Source organism: Juglans regia, chromosome 2, assembly GCF_001411555.2.
Source record: "Juglans regia cultivar Chandler chromosome 2, Walnut 2.0, whole genome shotgun sequence".
NCBI lineage: Eukaryota > Viridiplantae > Streptophyta > Magnoliopsida > Fagales > Juglandaceae > Juglans > Juglans regia.
The window spans coordinates 1,000,142-1,017,462 of record NC_049902.1 but is presented as its reverse complement, the minus strand read 5'-3'; the positions used below and the strand labels follow the sequence as shown (position 1 = coordinate 1,017,462).

General features: G+C 31.5%; 2 protein-coding genes across 2 annotated transcripts; both read right to left on the bottom strand.

Moving 5' to 3' along the window:
* Positions 1-1,289: 1,289 nt before the first annotated feature.
* On the bottom strand, positions 1,290-7,107 carry LOC108994751 (probable inactive purple acid phosphatase 27). Its single transcript, XM_018970112.2, has 12 exons — positions 6,694-7,107; positions 4,854-4,945; positions 4,530-4,596; positions 4,304-4,426; positions 4,073-4,165; positions 3,748-3,877; positions 3,374-3,455; positions 3,151-3,283; positions 2,753-2,958; positions 2,515-2,640; positions 2,075-2,384; positions 1,290-1,894 (listed from the first exon to the last, which is right to left on the bottom strand). The coding sequence occupies exons 1-12, from the start codon at positions 6,901-6,903 to the stop codon at positions 1,589-1,591; spliced, it is 1,878 nt and encodes a 625-aa protein (XP_018825657.2). The 5' UTR covers positions 6,904-7,107; the 3' UTR covers positions 1,290-1,588.
* Positions 7,108-10,714: 3,607 nt separating this feature from the next.
* On the bottom strand, positions 10,715-15,437 carry LOC108991322 (probable inactive purple acid phosphatase 27). The gene is made up of 12 exons (XM_018965546.2): positions 15,246-15,437; positions 14,619-14,710; positions 14,448-14,517; positions 14,218-14,340; positions 13,973-14,068; positions 13,695-13,824; positions 13,134-13,215; positions 12,916-13,048; positions 12,427-12,632; positions 12,193-12,318; positions 11,582-11,891; positions 10,715-11,190 (listed from the first exon to the last, which is right to left on the bottom strand). Exons 1-12 carry the CDS (start codon positions 15,435-15,437, stop codon positions 10,885-10,887), a joined length of 1,866 nt encoding a protein of 621 aa, XP_018821091.2. The 3' UTR covers positions 10,715-10,884.
* Between the last annotated feature and the right edge of the window lie 1,884 nt (positions 15,438-17,321).

The window sequence follows — 17,321 nt, the reverse complement described above, 5'->3', positions numbered from 1 at the left end:
TCCCTCAATGGTTCGGGAGTTATATATATAGGGATGTTAAGGACGAATCCTCTCACACCATAATAGTACGCAGTGTTCAATTCGAGGTCTAGGCGAATGTCTTCGTCGCGCTTCTAGGGATCCGTCGCGTACCTAAGATATTGACTGCAGGAGATGTTCAGCCTATGGATGGATTTCGAGTAGATGCACATGTAAGCACTTTTATATCATCTACTGGCCTAGTTAACCGGTCAAAGGTTTGGGATACAGATGCCTAGGATTAAGATGCCTAGGATTATCCATTTTTTTCGTGTTTGACTTTTTTGTATTCCTTTTTTTATGGATTTTGAATTTTCTTTCAGGGCTGACAAGGTGAAATGCAATGCTTGATAGGTTAAAAGGAAGAGAAAGTCCAACTTCAGTTGTAAGAAACCACGAATGGTCTATGTAGTTTCGTAGAGACAGAAACCGTCAAGGAAGATTTCATTGGCCATGTGCTTCAATATATTCAAGATAATTTTAACTAGCAAAGATATCGCACAACAATTTTTACGACACATTTTATAATTATATTTTAAAATAAAAATATTTTTATAAAGTAATATTATTTTTATGAAATATTGTGTAGATATCATTGTTCTTTTATAAAAGTATTCCTCATTTTATCATATAATTATATAAAATATTGTGAAAAATATTATGTATTTATCATTTTCTAATTTTAACAGAGGTTTTGCACAACAATATACTTAATTTTTTTTATACAAACAATATACTTAATTAAAGAGAAAATATATTTACAACCGTGAATTGTATAACCGCCGCGTAATCAATTTGAAAAAAGTGAATAAAACATGGGACCTACAAGAAAAAAAAAATATTTTTTTAATAGTAGATTCCACTATTTTTCAAAATGATTAAATGGCGTTTCCGCACTTCACGGTTGTATGTAGAATTACTAATTAATAGTATAAAATAGAGTACAGTCAGAGTTCGAATTAAAGATTTATGCTTTAATATATATGAAATCATCATCTATTTCAAAAATTTAAAATTGATTATGAGAGGAATGAAATTTGATTATTTATATTATATATATTCTTAACATACATATGTATTTATCTATTTATATTTTCCTTCTTCAAATATATTTTTCTTGTCCGATAAAATATTTTTTCCATTGAGATAAATAGAAGAAAAAATGATAAATATTCTAAAATTTTCTTTATAAAAGAAAACACCTATTACTATGATATTGTAAAATGTAGAGTTTTGGATACAACATGAATTCCCCCCAAGAATATTATCAATTTGCTTGAAGCCCTGAAGTCCTCTAAATCATTTATTGCAGCTCGAAGGCATTACGATACAATACAAGGTGATCAAGGAATGTGATTAACTTGCATTGTAGGCATTACATGGATATATAGGAAACTAAAACCTAAATCATCAAGCTTGATCTGACTGAATCACAATCTAACAACTTTGACCATCCATAGCCATTTCTTGAATTACAAAACAACAACTTTGAAAGAAAAATACATCCCCTATCAGTTTGCTTCTGCAAATTAACAACAAGCATAAGAAACCCAAGAAAAAAGAGACATTCTCAAGAGGCCAAAGTGCTTGGTGCACAACTATCATGAACACAAGCCAAGACATCAGTGTATTCCCTCATAATGGTGAATGAATCATACACCTTCCCGTCACTACTTTTCTTGTACTCAAAGAGCAGATAAGAGTGGTTGAATGCTGTCAGTTTTGTAAAGCCAAAGTCATAGTCTCTGAAAAGGCTCCAGCTGGGTATTTCCGCGGCAAAGGATGATAAATGACTACCTCCACCTCCAGCGACAACATGGATTGTTCCATTCATGACCCCGGAATAACTCGTATTTCCTGATTTTACGCATGTATTCTACAACACCAGCATTGAAGACATACAAAAAAGGTTAAAAAATGGCAATGAAGTGATGTTACTGTTTGGACTAGAAATGTTATTAGACAATTTAATTTAAATAATTGAAGTTGCCATTAATTTACTATCATTTTAAACTTTTGAGACAAAAAAATGTGAGATTTTGGCAGCATCCATTACCTGGTAAATGGGGCATGTTCTTTCGTAGTTATGGACATGGCCAAAAAAGGCAATGTCTACCCTGTACTTCTGCCAAAGCTTTTGCAAATCGTCCCTTCCCATTGGTTCTGAATATGCACCCTCCTCGGCATACCATTCATTAGAGGAATATCCTAGAGGCCTATGAGCAGCAAAGATCAACCAAGGTTGCTTCCTTCTATCCACAGTTGCAAGGCAATGCTTAAGGAATTGGTACTGTTCTGATCCCTCCCTCCAATCATGTTCACTGTCAGCTATGCAAAACCGAAACATGCCATAATCTGTTGAATACCTGCTCATTGAGTTGAAATTTCCATCATGAATCTCAAAAAGAAAAATCATTGTACAAAAAACAAAGGAATGCTTTAAGTTGCTACAAATCTATTGGATAACTCGAAAAACTTATATGTGATTGTTTTTACCAGAAGTTCGCTCTGTTCTCAGCAGGAACGTAGAAAAGGGTCTCAGCAGTCACACCGCACTCCCCTCCAGAATCTGTATGTTGATAGAAGCCTCCTGAATTTGGCCACGTACGTTCATGATTACCACTGCATGATAACCAATAAAAGATACATAACTTAATACAAATAGATGAATTTAATTATTTGGGATTTATTGTTACAAGGTTATGATTAGATGGAAACGAGTAACGGGGCAAACCTTGCAATCATAAATGGGACAGCTGATGCAATGGGCTCAACCTGTGACATGAATTGGTCCCACTGTGAGATGTATCCATTTGCATAAGCTAAATCTCCAATAAGGAAAACTATGTCGATATTTTTTAAGTCCTTGATGAGTTGGTCGGTAGTATTAAGAGATCCTGGCTGATAATCAGCATACATAGTTGAACCATCACGTTCAGCCTGAAATACAGAGGAAAAAATGTAAAATATTTTTACCATAATTCATGCAGAAGAAATCTTATTCATTAAACTCTAGGCAGAGGTTTTCAAGTTCCCTCCCAAGGCTATGGATATATCAGCTGGTTACTGGAGCTAATCTCTTTATAATTTTTGATCTATAGATTTCATTTAGTCAATTGATCTCATAACTACCTTCCCAAGGTCGCCAAATATTATGACACGTTGTGGTGAGTCCTGTCCAGGATAAGGGGATGATCTGAAAGAGTAGGATTTGCTCCAGATATACGAGCCATTCGATAAGAGATGACCCATCCTATAAGTGTACCTGAAATACCATCATAACCAACCTTCAATAAATATCTTCGGTCAACAATTTATGATAGTTTTGTGTCAAGAAAAATGTATAAAAACATACACAAAGTTGGGCCATAAACTTTTCAAGAAACTTGTATGTATGAAACCCTGATCACGCCACCCTACTGTCCGTGCAGGAGAACCTACAGAATACCAAGGAAATCATGTTATGCAACCGCCTTTCGGAACACTTTGAATTCAAAAGTAGATATCAATAAACTTGGTATATCCAAAACATTAGAACTTTAAGAAACATGATTCAAAGCAATGCTCAAATGCATTGGAAAGCTGTTGAAAGGTTTGTCCTAAATTATAAATATAAAGATTACACTCATGGACTTTTTTCATCACTAAAAGCTTTCTTGAAAGCAATGAACTAGTTATATATCGCAAACAAAGTATGCAATACTCGTGGGTAGATGAAACGAATAATACCACAAAGGCTGTTCTGATCAATTGTCAATGTTCCAGCTGGGGATCGAGCTTTAGCTTGCCCCTTCACAGCATATTCAACAAATGGAACGGCTTCATTTAGTGCATATCCACTAGTCCAAGTTACTGTCATCTGCAAATATCATCAAATGATCACTGCTTGAATTATTTGTATAAATGTGTTCTTTTTAAGTCCAAAATATGTATGAAAAACCCTCCTGGCAGTGTTGAAATTTCCTAAATCAAGTCTTCTTTGGGTTCTATTACTAAAAGGGATGGAGAAAAAAAGATTTTATAGGTGTTGTTAACTGTTGTGAAATGGACTTACTTCATCCCAAGACTTCCCTTGAGCAAGGCGAGGATATAGAGGTGCTTTAGGATTAACAAATGTTATGAAATTTGAAACTGCCACTAGTTTAGGCTGCAATATCCAGAAACATAATTTTTCATTAGCATGCATACACAGGAGAAAATCTTGGTTAATCTGAACGGTAAGTGATGCAGAAATATAAAGCATAAAAACACCTTTACAAGGATCTTAGGGGAGAAATGGACATACAGTTGACAGACCGCCTGAAAATAATACGAAGGAGAAATCTGCCCTCTGATTGATCAACTGAAATTTTAGAACAGTTTTGCCAGTTTTTGTATACTTTGAATTGGAGGAATTTACATACTTGAACTGTAAAGAACATCAAATATGTTAATTAGGAGAACCAAAAAACCAAACAAAATTTTCATTTTTTGTCTAATTTTAATTTCAAAGTAGTTCACATTGGAGACACCTTAATCGGGCTTGAGCATATATATGGCTCCTCTTCTTCACCAGTCACTGGCGAACAGGTCGATGCGCTGCCATTTCAAAACAAAAATACTCCTTCAACTTGAGAGCATTCACAGAAAAATATGCAACAAAACATTCTAATTCCCTGTCTGTGCATGATTATAAACTTTGGTCGCATGGCTATATTAATCTCCGAACCATATCATTCATCAGTTTGTAGAAGGCCAAAAACTAATTAAATTGCATTCTATAATTCAATGGTATTAATGTGTATTAAAATTGAGCAGCTTGCTAGATTGTATTAAGAGATGTATATGATTAGTACTTGAACTCTGCAGGAGAGAAAACTGCAACCCAATCATCCTCAGATGGATCTGGGTTCACAACATTCACTGTCACCCATTCTTTATCCTTGCCCTGTAATCATATAAAGAAAAGATCGAAAACACGCAACAAATTTTTAAGACTTCTGCATAAACAATGATATATCATCATGATCAACACCAATAATCAAATGATAAATTAATCATAAAACAAAGCACGTTTTTTGCATGTAATCAGTAGATGCATCCGAAAAATATTATACATGTTGTCAGATTACTCAATTATTTATCAATAAGAGAAATGATTTATATAGTCATATGATGTGCAAACTTCACGCATTTCGTTTTAAAAAAAAAAAGCGCGTGATGTTTGCCTACGGGGCCCTAAGACTATTTGTAGTATTATTCTTATTAATAAACAATTATAATTTTTGGACCACATGTGGGGTTATACAAACAACCCCAAATAACAATTTGTTGTAAATCATATGATCATCATTCCATTGAAATGTTAGGATGATAAGCTTTCATTATCAGGACTTCGAAAGATTAGCATATAAATAAAAATAATAATTTTTTAATCATCCTATATATTAATATTCATAAGATTTCCATCCACTGCATGACGCATGCATGCGGCCAACCTTCCAATATAATGCCTTTAATAAAATAATCAAAATTAACTAAGGAGGTCGTACGTCTATCTTAATTAACTGACACTTTGGCTTTTGGGTCAAAAGCTCGTTAATTTAAATCTTTGGTATTTGTTTTGTCGGTCCAAAAATATTCCTTTTGGTTAAAAAAAAAAACTAATTAATTAACTGACACTTTGGCTTTTGGTTATAATATATAAAAACAGATCTTCTATAAAAAAAAAATAATAATAATAAAAACAGATCTATCACGTGCAACTTACCGTTATACTATATTTTAATTTTTACAAACATGTTTCATTCAGTTGTTAAAAGAGTAATCTCGCAAGTCGATCTTGCACTGATTCTTTGTTTAAAAAGTATATCTCATTAAAAAAAGTATAAAAAAGTATTTTTTTTTTTATAAATTAAAGTCAAAACTAAAATAAATATTTAAAAAAATATTATTTTAATAGAAAGTTGTAGAAAACTGTAGAGGAGCAGTAAAGGTCCAAACTTTGAACCAGAAGCTGTGAAAAGCGAACAAGTATATTTTTCAATAAAATATATCTTATCATGTCTTTTTCAATCTCATAATCAATTATTTTTTACTCTCTTTACTTTTTCTTTCAACTGTATCATGATAGACTTTTGAAAATTGTTTTTTTTACTTTCTCCCTCTCCTATGATAGAGTTTTGAAAAGTGTTTAGTAAGAACTTATAAAATTAATTTATAAATTAATATAATATATTAAATTTATTTTATAATAAAAATAATTTTATAATTATATCAATTCATTTTAATTTATAAATTTATTTTAATAAAATCTCGTTGTAGCTTCTCCAGATATATATCGCGCGTATCATTGAAGTTTAAATTACAACGTATTCATGACATGACATGAATAAAACGAGAGATAAATTAATAAAACTTAGCAGCGTGGAGCAGTCAATTAGCATACATTAATTGTACGTGGATGAGATAAATCATGAGAGGAGAAATGCTTTGGATCAGAAAATATGTCCCGAATGAAAAATTTTTTATTTAATAATTAATAAAATATTTATTTAATAATATTATGAATTTTTTTATTTTTTAAAAAATATTTATAATCATTAAAAAAAATACATAAAAAATAAAATGAGCTTTTCGAGATAAGCATTCGGGACATTTTTTCGAGAAGTGCAGTGCTGCTACCACGAGAGATACCTTCAAGCCAAGAATGAGGGGGTTGGCTTTGATGGAGACAGAGTCACGGAGGGCAAGAGTGGTTTTGTAAATGTCGATCTCAGAGAGTGGGTGCTTGTCAAATCTGCCATGACCGTGACCAGATGCCAAGCCCATGCTCCCCAACCACCATAGCATCCCCATTGTAAAGAACTTCATCATCAGGCCACAGCTCCAGGCCGTGTCTGCCATTTTTGTTAACCTAATTTTTTTTTTCTGGCTTAGAAGGATCAGGGGAGTTCTGGAATGAGCGAAGAACTGCAGAGAAGAGAAGAAGGAAAACTCAGCTAGCTGAAGTAGTTGTAAGAAGCCATTAATGGAGGTTGCAAGGGGGTTATTAGGCTGTGGGCTGTGAGGGAGAGAGAGGCAACACCGGCGCGTTATATAGAGGAGCTAGTGGCCAAGAGACTCGTTGATCCCGAGCTTGTAAACTGTTGTTTTTTTATTGGAAAAATGATATTTGCGTGAGTGTGAAAGTGTCGTATAATTATTTTGAAAAAAGTAAATAAATATATAATTTATATGAAGAGAAATTAATTTTTTAATAATAGATTCTATTATTTTTAATAGTAAATTTTTTTATCTCATTTATGTAACGAAAGGAGCGTTTTGTTTTGCTGCATCAAGTAACCAGTCAGAAATAATCTTGTTAGAAAAATCAAATATTCGAGAGATTAGCAGAGGAAGAAGAAAAAGAATAAACACAGAATTTGGGATGTTTCCATCCGAGCGGTCCACGTTCACAAGAGACGAAAACCCTATAAAGTATGCGTATATTCCACACGTGAGTCTCATGCTACGGTACTGTTTTTTGTGTTTATTTTCCCAAGACAGAAGTCTTATAATTATTAAAACAATCTACAAAAATATCTTTACGTTACGGTGATTTCATATCTATTTAATTTATTTTATAATAAAAATTATTTTATAATTTGATAAATTACAGACATCAATTTATAAAATGATTTTTATATAACACATTTGTTGACAAAATATTTCTCTTCCCAAAATATTAAAGCCAATGTAAATTGAATTCCTCCAACAATGATTATATTAAAGAAAAAGAGTAATGTTAGATATAAATTTTAAATAAATAAAGAGTAATATTAGATATAAATTTTAAATAGATAAGTAGTAATAGGTCTCACTAATAAATAATAATTATTTTTATATTTTTTTTAAGATAGTCTATTTTTTTACAATAATTTATATGAACTTATCTATTTAAGATTTGTACAAATCATTTCTTATAAATAAATTCTATATAAGTCTTTTGTAAAATAATGAGTCATACTAATAAATAATAATTTTTTTATATTTTTTTAAAATAAATTTTATTTTATTTATAAAAATTTATATAAAATTTATCTATTTAAAATTTATACAATTTATTTCTACGAAGAAAAAGGTGAATAGGGACAAATATGTCTGAATAGTACTCTGTTTTTATGCTGGTCCGGCAGGTGTCAACCAGATCTAGATAAAATATTTCTGAGGTCCATGTTCGGTGGATTTATTTAATTGGGCCCGATGGGACCACCAAATAATAGATCCAAATTAATAAAGTCATATAATATGAAACGCGCGTTGCACGAACAAATAAGAGCAATAATGCTATCGGAAAATGATACACATATAACTCTTTTTACAACTTTTTATATAATTATGTTCTAAATTAGGTTTCGTTTGGTTCCTTAACTACTCTCAACTCATCTCAACTCATCATTATAACTTTTTCAAATCCCAACATAAAATATAATAAACAATTCAATTTTTTCAAATCTCAAAATAATAATAATATTAAAAAATAATATTCTAACAATATTTTATCATCTCAACTCAACTCAACTCAACTCACTTCAACATCCAACACAATAAGAATGTTTTTGTAAATTAACTTATAAAAATAATATTATTTTACCTTACATAAATATCCTCATTTTAAAATATGATTGTACAAAAAGTTGTAAAAATAGTTGCAAATGTATAATTACTCAATGCTATATTATAATTATTAGGTAGCAATCCCATTTTATCAATGTTTGTTTCTTCAATTTGAATCTAAAATTTTGAATTTTAAAATCTTCACCATTTTCAATAAATCCATCAGCACATATGATTATGTATGTAAAATTACAAATATAGATAATATTTTTTATAAAATAATGCTAGATACAGTTTTAAGATATACAAATCTCGCGCACTCTTTTTGAAAAAAAATAAGCTTTATTATTAAAAAATAATTTTTATATGGGTCTTAAGTTTATTCAATTTTTTTTAAAAAAGTTTGCACTAATGACAAATATAATTTTTTTATTATAAAATAATTAATTAAATAAATTTCGAAGAAAGAAAAAAATCAAAATAATTACACGTTTATGTATCCAGCTAAGCCACTTTGGCATCTTGGCAATTTCTAAAATTAGACTTTTTGTTTTATAAAAGTGTCCTTTGTGTTGGTAACTTGGTGAGGTCAAGAGCGAGAAAAGAAAAAGAGCGAGCTGCAGCCGTACGAGAATCTCTCTTTTTCTCGCACTTTTATAAGAGTTTTGATTTTATAAGAGTTTTGAGGAGTTATTTATTTTTCTCTTTTTCTCACATTAGAGGATTTTCTACGTAAAAATTTTGGTATCTTAATTTAATTTAAGTAAAAAATATTCTGTTATTTATTTGTATTCAACTTAATAAGTACGTGATGTATAGATGATAATCAGTAAAATAATTTAATTAATTTAAATAAAATTAAATAAAATTAAAATATATAAAATATATTATGTGAGATGATAAATAATACCTTTCAATAATTAATTATTATCCTGTGTAGGTAGGTAATAATAAAATATTTTAAGTTAAAATATTTTATGAAATATTGAAAAATGAGATAGAAAAATTTAAATAAGATTATAAAGTTAAAAAAATATTAGAATATTATTTTTGTTTTAGAATTTGAAAATTTTAAATTATTTTTTTATATTTTATTTAGAAGTTTAAAAAAATTGTAATAATGAAATGAAAAAGTTAAATATTTGAAATTAAAAAATATTTTTATTTATGATATTTAGATGTTGAGATAAGATGAGATATTTAAAAAAAAAAATACTAAACATTAAAAAAAAAAAACTGAAAATCCATCGCAAAATAACTTCCTTTCAAGTTTCAAGAAATCTTTTATCTCGATCTGGTTGACACCTGCCGGACCAGCAAAAAAAAAAGTAAAGTACTGAATCATGATTCAGAATTTCAGATTTATTTGTCCCTATTCACCTTTTTCTTTAACATAATCGTTGAAGGAATTCAATTTACATTGGCTTTAATATTTTCGGAACATAAATACATTAGTTTATATAAAAATATAATATATCTTATTGAAATGAGTTGACTTGAATTGAATTGAGATGATAAAATATTATTAGAATATTATTGTTTATTATTATTATTATTTTAAAATTTTAAAAAATTGAATTGTTTATTATATTTTATGTTAAAATTTGAAAAAATTGTAATAATGAGTTGAGATAAATTGAGATGAGCTCAACTTCCAAACGAAGCCTAAGACTTCTCTATTGGGAAAATAAACACAAAACACAAAAATCAGTACCATTGCATGAGACTCACGTGTGGAATATACACATATTCTATAGGATTTTCGTCTCTTGTGAATGTGGACTCGGGCGAAATTAGTATTTGGTGTGGGCGATTAGTAAAGTGTATCGCGGATAAATGGTAATTAACATTTAAGATGATAAAATATATTATTAATATTTAATATTAATCATATAAGATAGTTATTTAAGAACAACTAAATTATTCAAATCGCTAATCTAAACCTCTCACTTGAGTTAACATCAGACTTAAGTGAATGATAAAAATTAAGATAGAAATAGTTATGTGAAACTTGTTAAAACAAATGATAAAAATTAAGTATATAAACGATAAAAATTAGCTATGTGATTTTATCTCTGCCTTCACTCCTAATTATTAATTCAATGATAGTACATATGTATTTACTAATAAAACTAATCCAAATCAATAAATTATCCGGTGGAAGACTTGAAGATAAAAGTGTAAATAAATTTCACGGTCGCCATCTGTGCAAAGAGTCTAATAGATACTTGCTGTCAACAAATCTGAGGTGCAAGTAACCTTGAAAGAATTTGAATTTCAAGGTAAAGTTTAAGATGCGGAAGTGGTGGGTTCACAACCATCATGCACACAAGCCAGGACATCTTTGTACTCTCTTGTTATGGTGAAGTAATCAGATACGTTGCCATCGCGGCTTTTCTTGTACTCGAAGAGGAGGGAGGAGTGATTGAACGCTGTCAGTTTGACAAATCCATGGTCATAATCTCTGTAAAGACTCCATTTGGGTGTCTCTTGGCTGAACTTTGATAAGTGGCATCCTGCCCCTCCAACAACAACATGGATTGTTCCCTCTACAGTTCCTGAATAATGAGATCTTTCTGTATTCACGCACTGATTCTGCACCACCAACAAATTAACATATCATTTAAAGACATTGCATTGAAGTGATCTAAAACCCAGTGATTGAGCTATTTGGAATTGAAAATGATTAAGACGTACTAGTGCTACCTAACAGGCATTGAATACTACTACTTACCTAATAGAGTTGATAATCGAACCCACTTACCTAATACTGATATACAGAACTCGATAAACTACATGAACTCATTGAATACTAACTGCTGAAACTTAATTAACTACAGATACGGCATATTGATTAAATACAGATATGACATGTTTGTAGGCTGATGTATGCATCATGAAACTCTGTACATGTGTGGATTCATAGATAATCAAGCTTACTTGAATGAACTTTATAGAAGTTGGATAAACTTGCTATTGTATTTACCTCGTAAACGGGGCATGTCCTTTCATAGTTATGGACGTGGCCATAAAAGGCAATGTCCACCTTGTACTTCTGCCAAAGCTTTTGCAAGCTTTCCCTTCCCATGGGCTCTGCAAATGAGCCTTCCAAGGCGTAATAATAGTCAGAGGAGTACCCAAGGACACGATGGGCAGCAAAGATCAACCAAGGTTGTTTCTGTCTGTCCACCGACGCAAGGCAACGCTTTATGAATCTGTACTGTTCTGATCCCTCCCTCCAGTCTTGCTCACTATCGGCTATACAGAAGCGGAACATCCCATAATCCGTGGAGTACCTGGCATGCATATTCAGAGTTTTTTTATTTAAGAAGTTAGAAACAAAAGCTTGAATACAAGGCACTAATCTACAGCAAAGAAAGCAAATGAAAATAACGTACTAAACTGCCTTTTAGGAGCACCACTGTTAAGGATTGGACCCCTTTCCCAATCACTTTAACCAAACACAAACGTGCTCATAGGATGAACTTAAATAAAATTATCAAGGGAGGTTTAATTGTTTGTGTATCTTTGAACACCATTCATTATACTAGCAACCTATAAATGCTTAAAATAGGTTTAAAGAAGATATGCAGTTACCAAAGCTTGGCTCTGTTCTCAGCAGGAACGTAAAACATGGTGCTGGCAAGCACACCACATTCTCCACCTGAATCCGTTTTGTTATAGAAGGAGCCAGTATTTGGCCAATCACGCTCATGATTACCACTGCAGAGGAATTTAAAATAATAAAAAAAAAATCAACCAGAGTCATAAAGTAATATTAAAATCCAAATCAATATACAGACAAGTATAGGGTGAATAATTGCACAAAACCTTGCAATCATATATGGGACAGTGGATGCAATTGGCTCCACCTGTGAAGTGAATTGGTCCCATTGCGAGATGTATCCATTTGCATATGATATATCTCCTATATGGAAAACTATGTCAATGTTTTCCAAGTCCTTGATGAGTTGGTCGGTAGTATTGAGTGAACCCGGCTGATAATTACTATATTCATTTGAGCCATCGCGCTCTGCCTGAAAGAAGTTAAAACAAGTGTTGATAGTTTTATGTGGGCATCATCAAACAAGAGAAAATCAATCGACTTGAATTTTTCTTATAGAAAAAACACAAAAGCAGACATAAAATGTTAAGCAAAGGCTTGCAATGGAGCCTTGAATGCGTAGCAATGATCTCAACCAACCTAACCCGGTGCAAGTTTTAGTTCCATAACCAGGGATGCTGATTTGCAACATGACATATAATGATTGGAGAGGTAGCAGAGGTATGAATGGAAGATTATAAAAATCATAATGCTACCTTTCCCATGTCACCAAATATCACAACACGCTGTAATGAGTCCTGCCCAGGATATGGTGATGACTTGAAATAATAAGACTTGCTCCAGATATAGGAACCATTTATTAACCTATGACCAAGCTTGTAAGTGTACCTGAATAGCTAATCATCATCAGAGCCTTTAAGAATAATAATCTAAGCACTTACACGACATAAAACTTATTGATTAAGGTACTTACAGTGAGTTTGGCCACAATTCTTTTAAGAAACTTGTGTGGATGAAACCAGGATCACGCCATCCAACTGTCTTCGCAGGTGGAGCTGCAGAAATCAGAATGGAGAGCCCAACTTCATTAGTAACTTTGGCTTCGCTTAGTGTCATTTTCATATTCTTGGATCAATTTTTTCAGAGAATTTCAGATTCTTGTCCTAATTTCTTCCCATCGTTTCTCAAGTTTTTTGTACCAAGTGAAATTTGGTGGTTTGTATTATGTTTCTTCACATTCTACCACAACCTTCCAAATTGTTCTCCTGAACAGTTGGCCAAACAGTAGTCTCCAATAGGGATATATAGTAGAATCTTGAATCGTGAAAAATACTCATTTATTTACATATTATGAGAAAAGCTCGAGCCTGATTAAGGAATAGTTGTAACATATAACATAATAACATGGTGGGACTTACAATAGCTTGCTAGTTGAACAGGTTTTTCATTTGAAAGTAACTAATCAAGCAAAGTTAGAAATAAAAGGGTACAACCTCAACAAAGTAGTACAGTTAGAGGAAAACGTAGTTCATACCACACATGGAATTTCGACTAAAAGTCAATGTTCCAGCAGGCGATTGAGATTGGGGTTCTCCATCGAGACCCCACGAAACAAAAGGTACAGCCTCCGTAGCTTTATAGCCACTGGTCCAAGTTACTGTCATCTGCATGAGAGCATAACAACATTTGATGGAAATGTGAGTGCACATATTCTTAAGCCCAGTACAATGAATCATACAAAACATTGTTCCATTACATTAGTTGTAGGTTTGGTAATTATCATCCACGAAAGAAAAGAGATAATGAACTTACTTCATTCCAAGACCTCCCTTGGGAGAGGCGAGGATACAGAGGTGCCTTTGGATTTGCAAAAGCTATTATAGTGTTTGAGACTGCTAACAATTTTGGCTGGCAATATAGCAGAACAAAATTAATCAAATGTGATTTTCTGAAAGATTTAGGCTTGAGAACTAAAAGAAAATAAGAAATTTCCCCTTTAAACAAGAAGAATAGAATTGAATACAAATCACTAAAAAGGCAGACAGACAAGGGCTTACATTTGACAAACCTCCTGAGAATAACGCAAATGAGAAATCTGACCGTTGATTGATCAATTGAAATTTTAAAGATGCTTTCCCCGTCTTTGTATACTCGGCAGAGGAATCTTTGACAAACTTGTACTGGAAATTCAAGCCACCATTAATTAATCAGAGAAAGAGTTAATTTTAAATGGTTAAAAATTGAATCGAGTTAGGCATAGGGATATATATATTGCAATTACACATACCTTTATTGGAGCTGAGCATATATATGGAGCCTGCTCTCTTGGTTCATCATCAGGTGGGCAGGTAGATGAGCTGTCATTATAGGATTTTTTTTTATTATTTTTCATAAGATATAGGATTTGTGAATTCTATTATGTAAGAAAATTCATAAGAGGTAAGGAGACAAACATTACTTGAACTTTGCTGGAGAAAATACGGCAACCCAATCATCTTTAGAAGGTCCAGGGCTCTCAACTTGCACATTTATCCACTGAGAATCTTCCCCCTGTGCTTAAATCAATCAGACATTACTAATCCCATATTACCTAACAACACAGAGATATATAGCTTTAAGGATTAACCAATGTAATCCAGATACACATGTTCATCATATGGTTACTACATAGATGTGGGTGTCTTGCACCTTACGTAAACAGGTGGGACTTGCTTCAGCTATGTCTCTGACTCTCGACTCAATCAAATTATTACAGAAGGATGAATGGCCTCGATAACAACACGAGAATAATGCCCCGTTAGCCATTAAGCGATTGAATTTATAGATAAATCCGTTCTCTTTAGACTTTTCTTTTTTGGCCAGTAATACCTTTCAACATTTTACCATCAAATTTGAATCTTGAATCAGAAAGAGAAAGTTAGAGAGAGAGAGTGAGAAGATTAAGCTTGACATTGTTACAAAAAATCGCTTTCATTCTTTAGCAGCGTTCAAAATATTTCTTTGTTCCCTATTATCATTTCTCAATGAACCAAACAAGGACTTTCAGAAGTCGACAAAGAGAAGAAGAGGACGAAGTTTACGTCACCTTGCAGCCAAGAAGGACCGTTTCAGCTTTGATAGAAGCATTAACATGAAGGGCGAATAGGGCCCTGTGGATGGCGATCTTGGACAGCGGCTGCTCTCCAATTCCGTGTCCTCCAACATGAACTGCAACACAACACACTAGCCACAACAACACCACCAAGGGAACTCTCAGGGACGACACCAAGCTCTCCATTGTTTAAAGCGACCAGCAAGCATTCATCCAAAACTCAATACTTGGTTGAAGCCTCAGCAACCCATCGTATATATATACTAAGCCGGCCTTATAAGAACGTCTCGTCGTGATAGAGATCATAACAATCAAATTTTTTTGTTATCTCAATCTTTGGCCTAAGAACGTCTCTTTGATTTACGTCTCTTTAAATTTGATTGTAATCTCAAAGTAACGTTTTTACGTATACTCCAATCGAATTTCATTTTAAAAAAAAAAGATTTTAAAAAAATCTTAAAAAAATTCTAAAATACAAAGCTCTAAACTTTAAAAACTCTAATGCTAATTGTTGGAATTGACCAAAGTCCGGCAGCCGATCACCGGATCCACTCGGCGGGCGTCGGAATCCAATGGCTGGCAGCCACCGTTTGATTTAGAGGTCTATTTTATGGCACATTATTCTATTTTTAAATTTTGCCTACTTGATTGAGAGGTTTAACTTATTTAGAGTTTTGATTTTTATAATTATTAACATATTTATTTTATCTCATTTATATATAATTTTCTTATAAATAGGGAGCTATCATCTATACTTTTTATTTAATCATTGAAAATAATAAAAATATTTTAATTTGTTAGTCTAATTTTATTTTATTTTTTATTTTATTGAGCATGATTTGAAGTCTCAAACTCATTTTTGTTGGCATTTTGTTCTTTTTAGTGCAGTTACCAATGTCACATTTAGCTATTTAGCTCATCGTTGACTCAATCTCTTGACCTATTATTACCCTTTTGTTGATTTTGGCCAATTATCAAATTCTTGCCAGCGAAAGCTCCAAATTTGATGTTTGATCTAAAGATTTGAACTTTAATAATTATCTATAGATTTTATCTAATCTTATCTTTATATACTTTCCTCATAAATAGATATATACACTCTGATTCAATCTCACATTAATCTAACATTGAGAATAATAAAAAGAGAGTTTTGCACACTAAACTCACATCCTACTATATATTAATTATAAGATGTGACATTATCTTTTAACTTTTAGATTTTTTTTTTCTAAAAGATAAAAGATGATTCAAAGGGTGATAAGTGTAAGTAATGCTAGATACTACATATTTTCCACTTTCATTCCGTCATATAAAATGTACGTGTTATATTTATCATTATTAGATCAATTTGTTAAAAAAAAAATTTTAAAAATTGATGGAGAATATCAACTTATCACAATAGAATAAGTAGAATTATTTTAAAAGTATATTACCCAAAGATCTTCTCTGTCATTTTCCTTACAGTTCTATTATATTATAATTTCCATCATGATCTCACGTCCTCTTACCATATTTTTGTCAAGCAGCGCTTTATATTGACTACTCTTGCCAGGTGGGAATTTATTTTTTTATGTAAATGCATGAATATGTATAAACAAGATTATAAGATGCGTTCATGCAAAAGATATTAATCCACTTTTCCTTCGGCCTTCTTAGAGCATTCTCATTGAATTAGCTAAAAGTTAAATTTAATGAAAATTTAACTATTAAGTCATAAAATAGCTCACATTAAATTAGCTATATTCTACAATAATATCTAAAATTATTTCTAAATTTGAAAGGAACTATTCATTCATAAAATCTATTTTATATTCTTTTTTTCTCTCTCTTTTTAATATAAATTATTTTTCTCTCCATTTTAAATGACAATTGAAAAAATATAATTAGAATACAATTACTAATTAATATATAATATTATGAATAGTAAAATATGATAAAATAAAATAAATTCATAATTAAAAAAATTAAAAAATTAAAAAATTTTCAAAATTATTAATTACTCATTACTATATAATAAATAAATGAATAATTCAATATAAAGATTTGATGTGAATAGTTAAAGTTAAATTC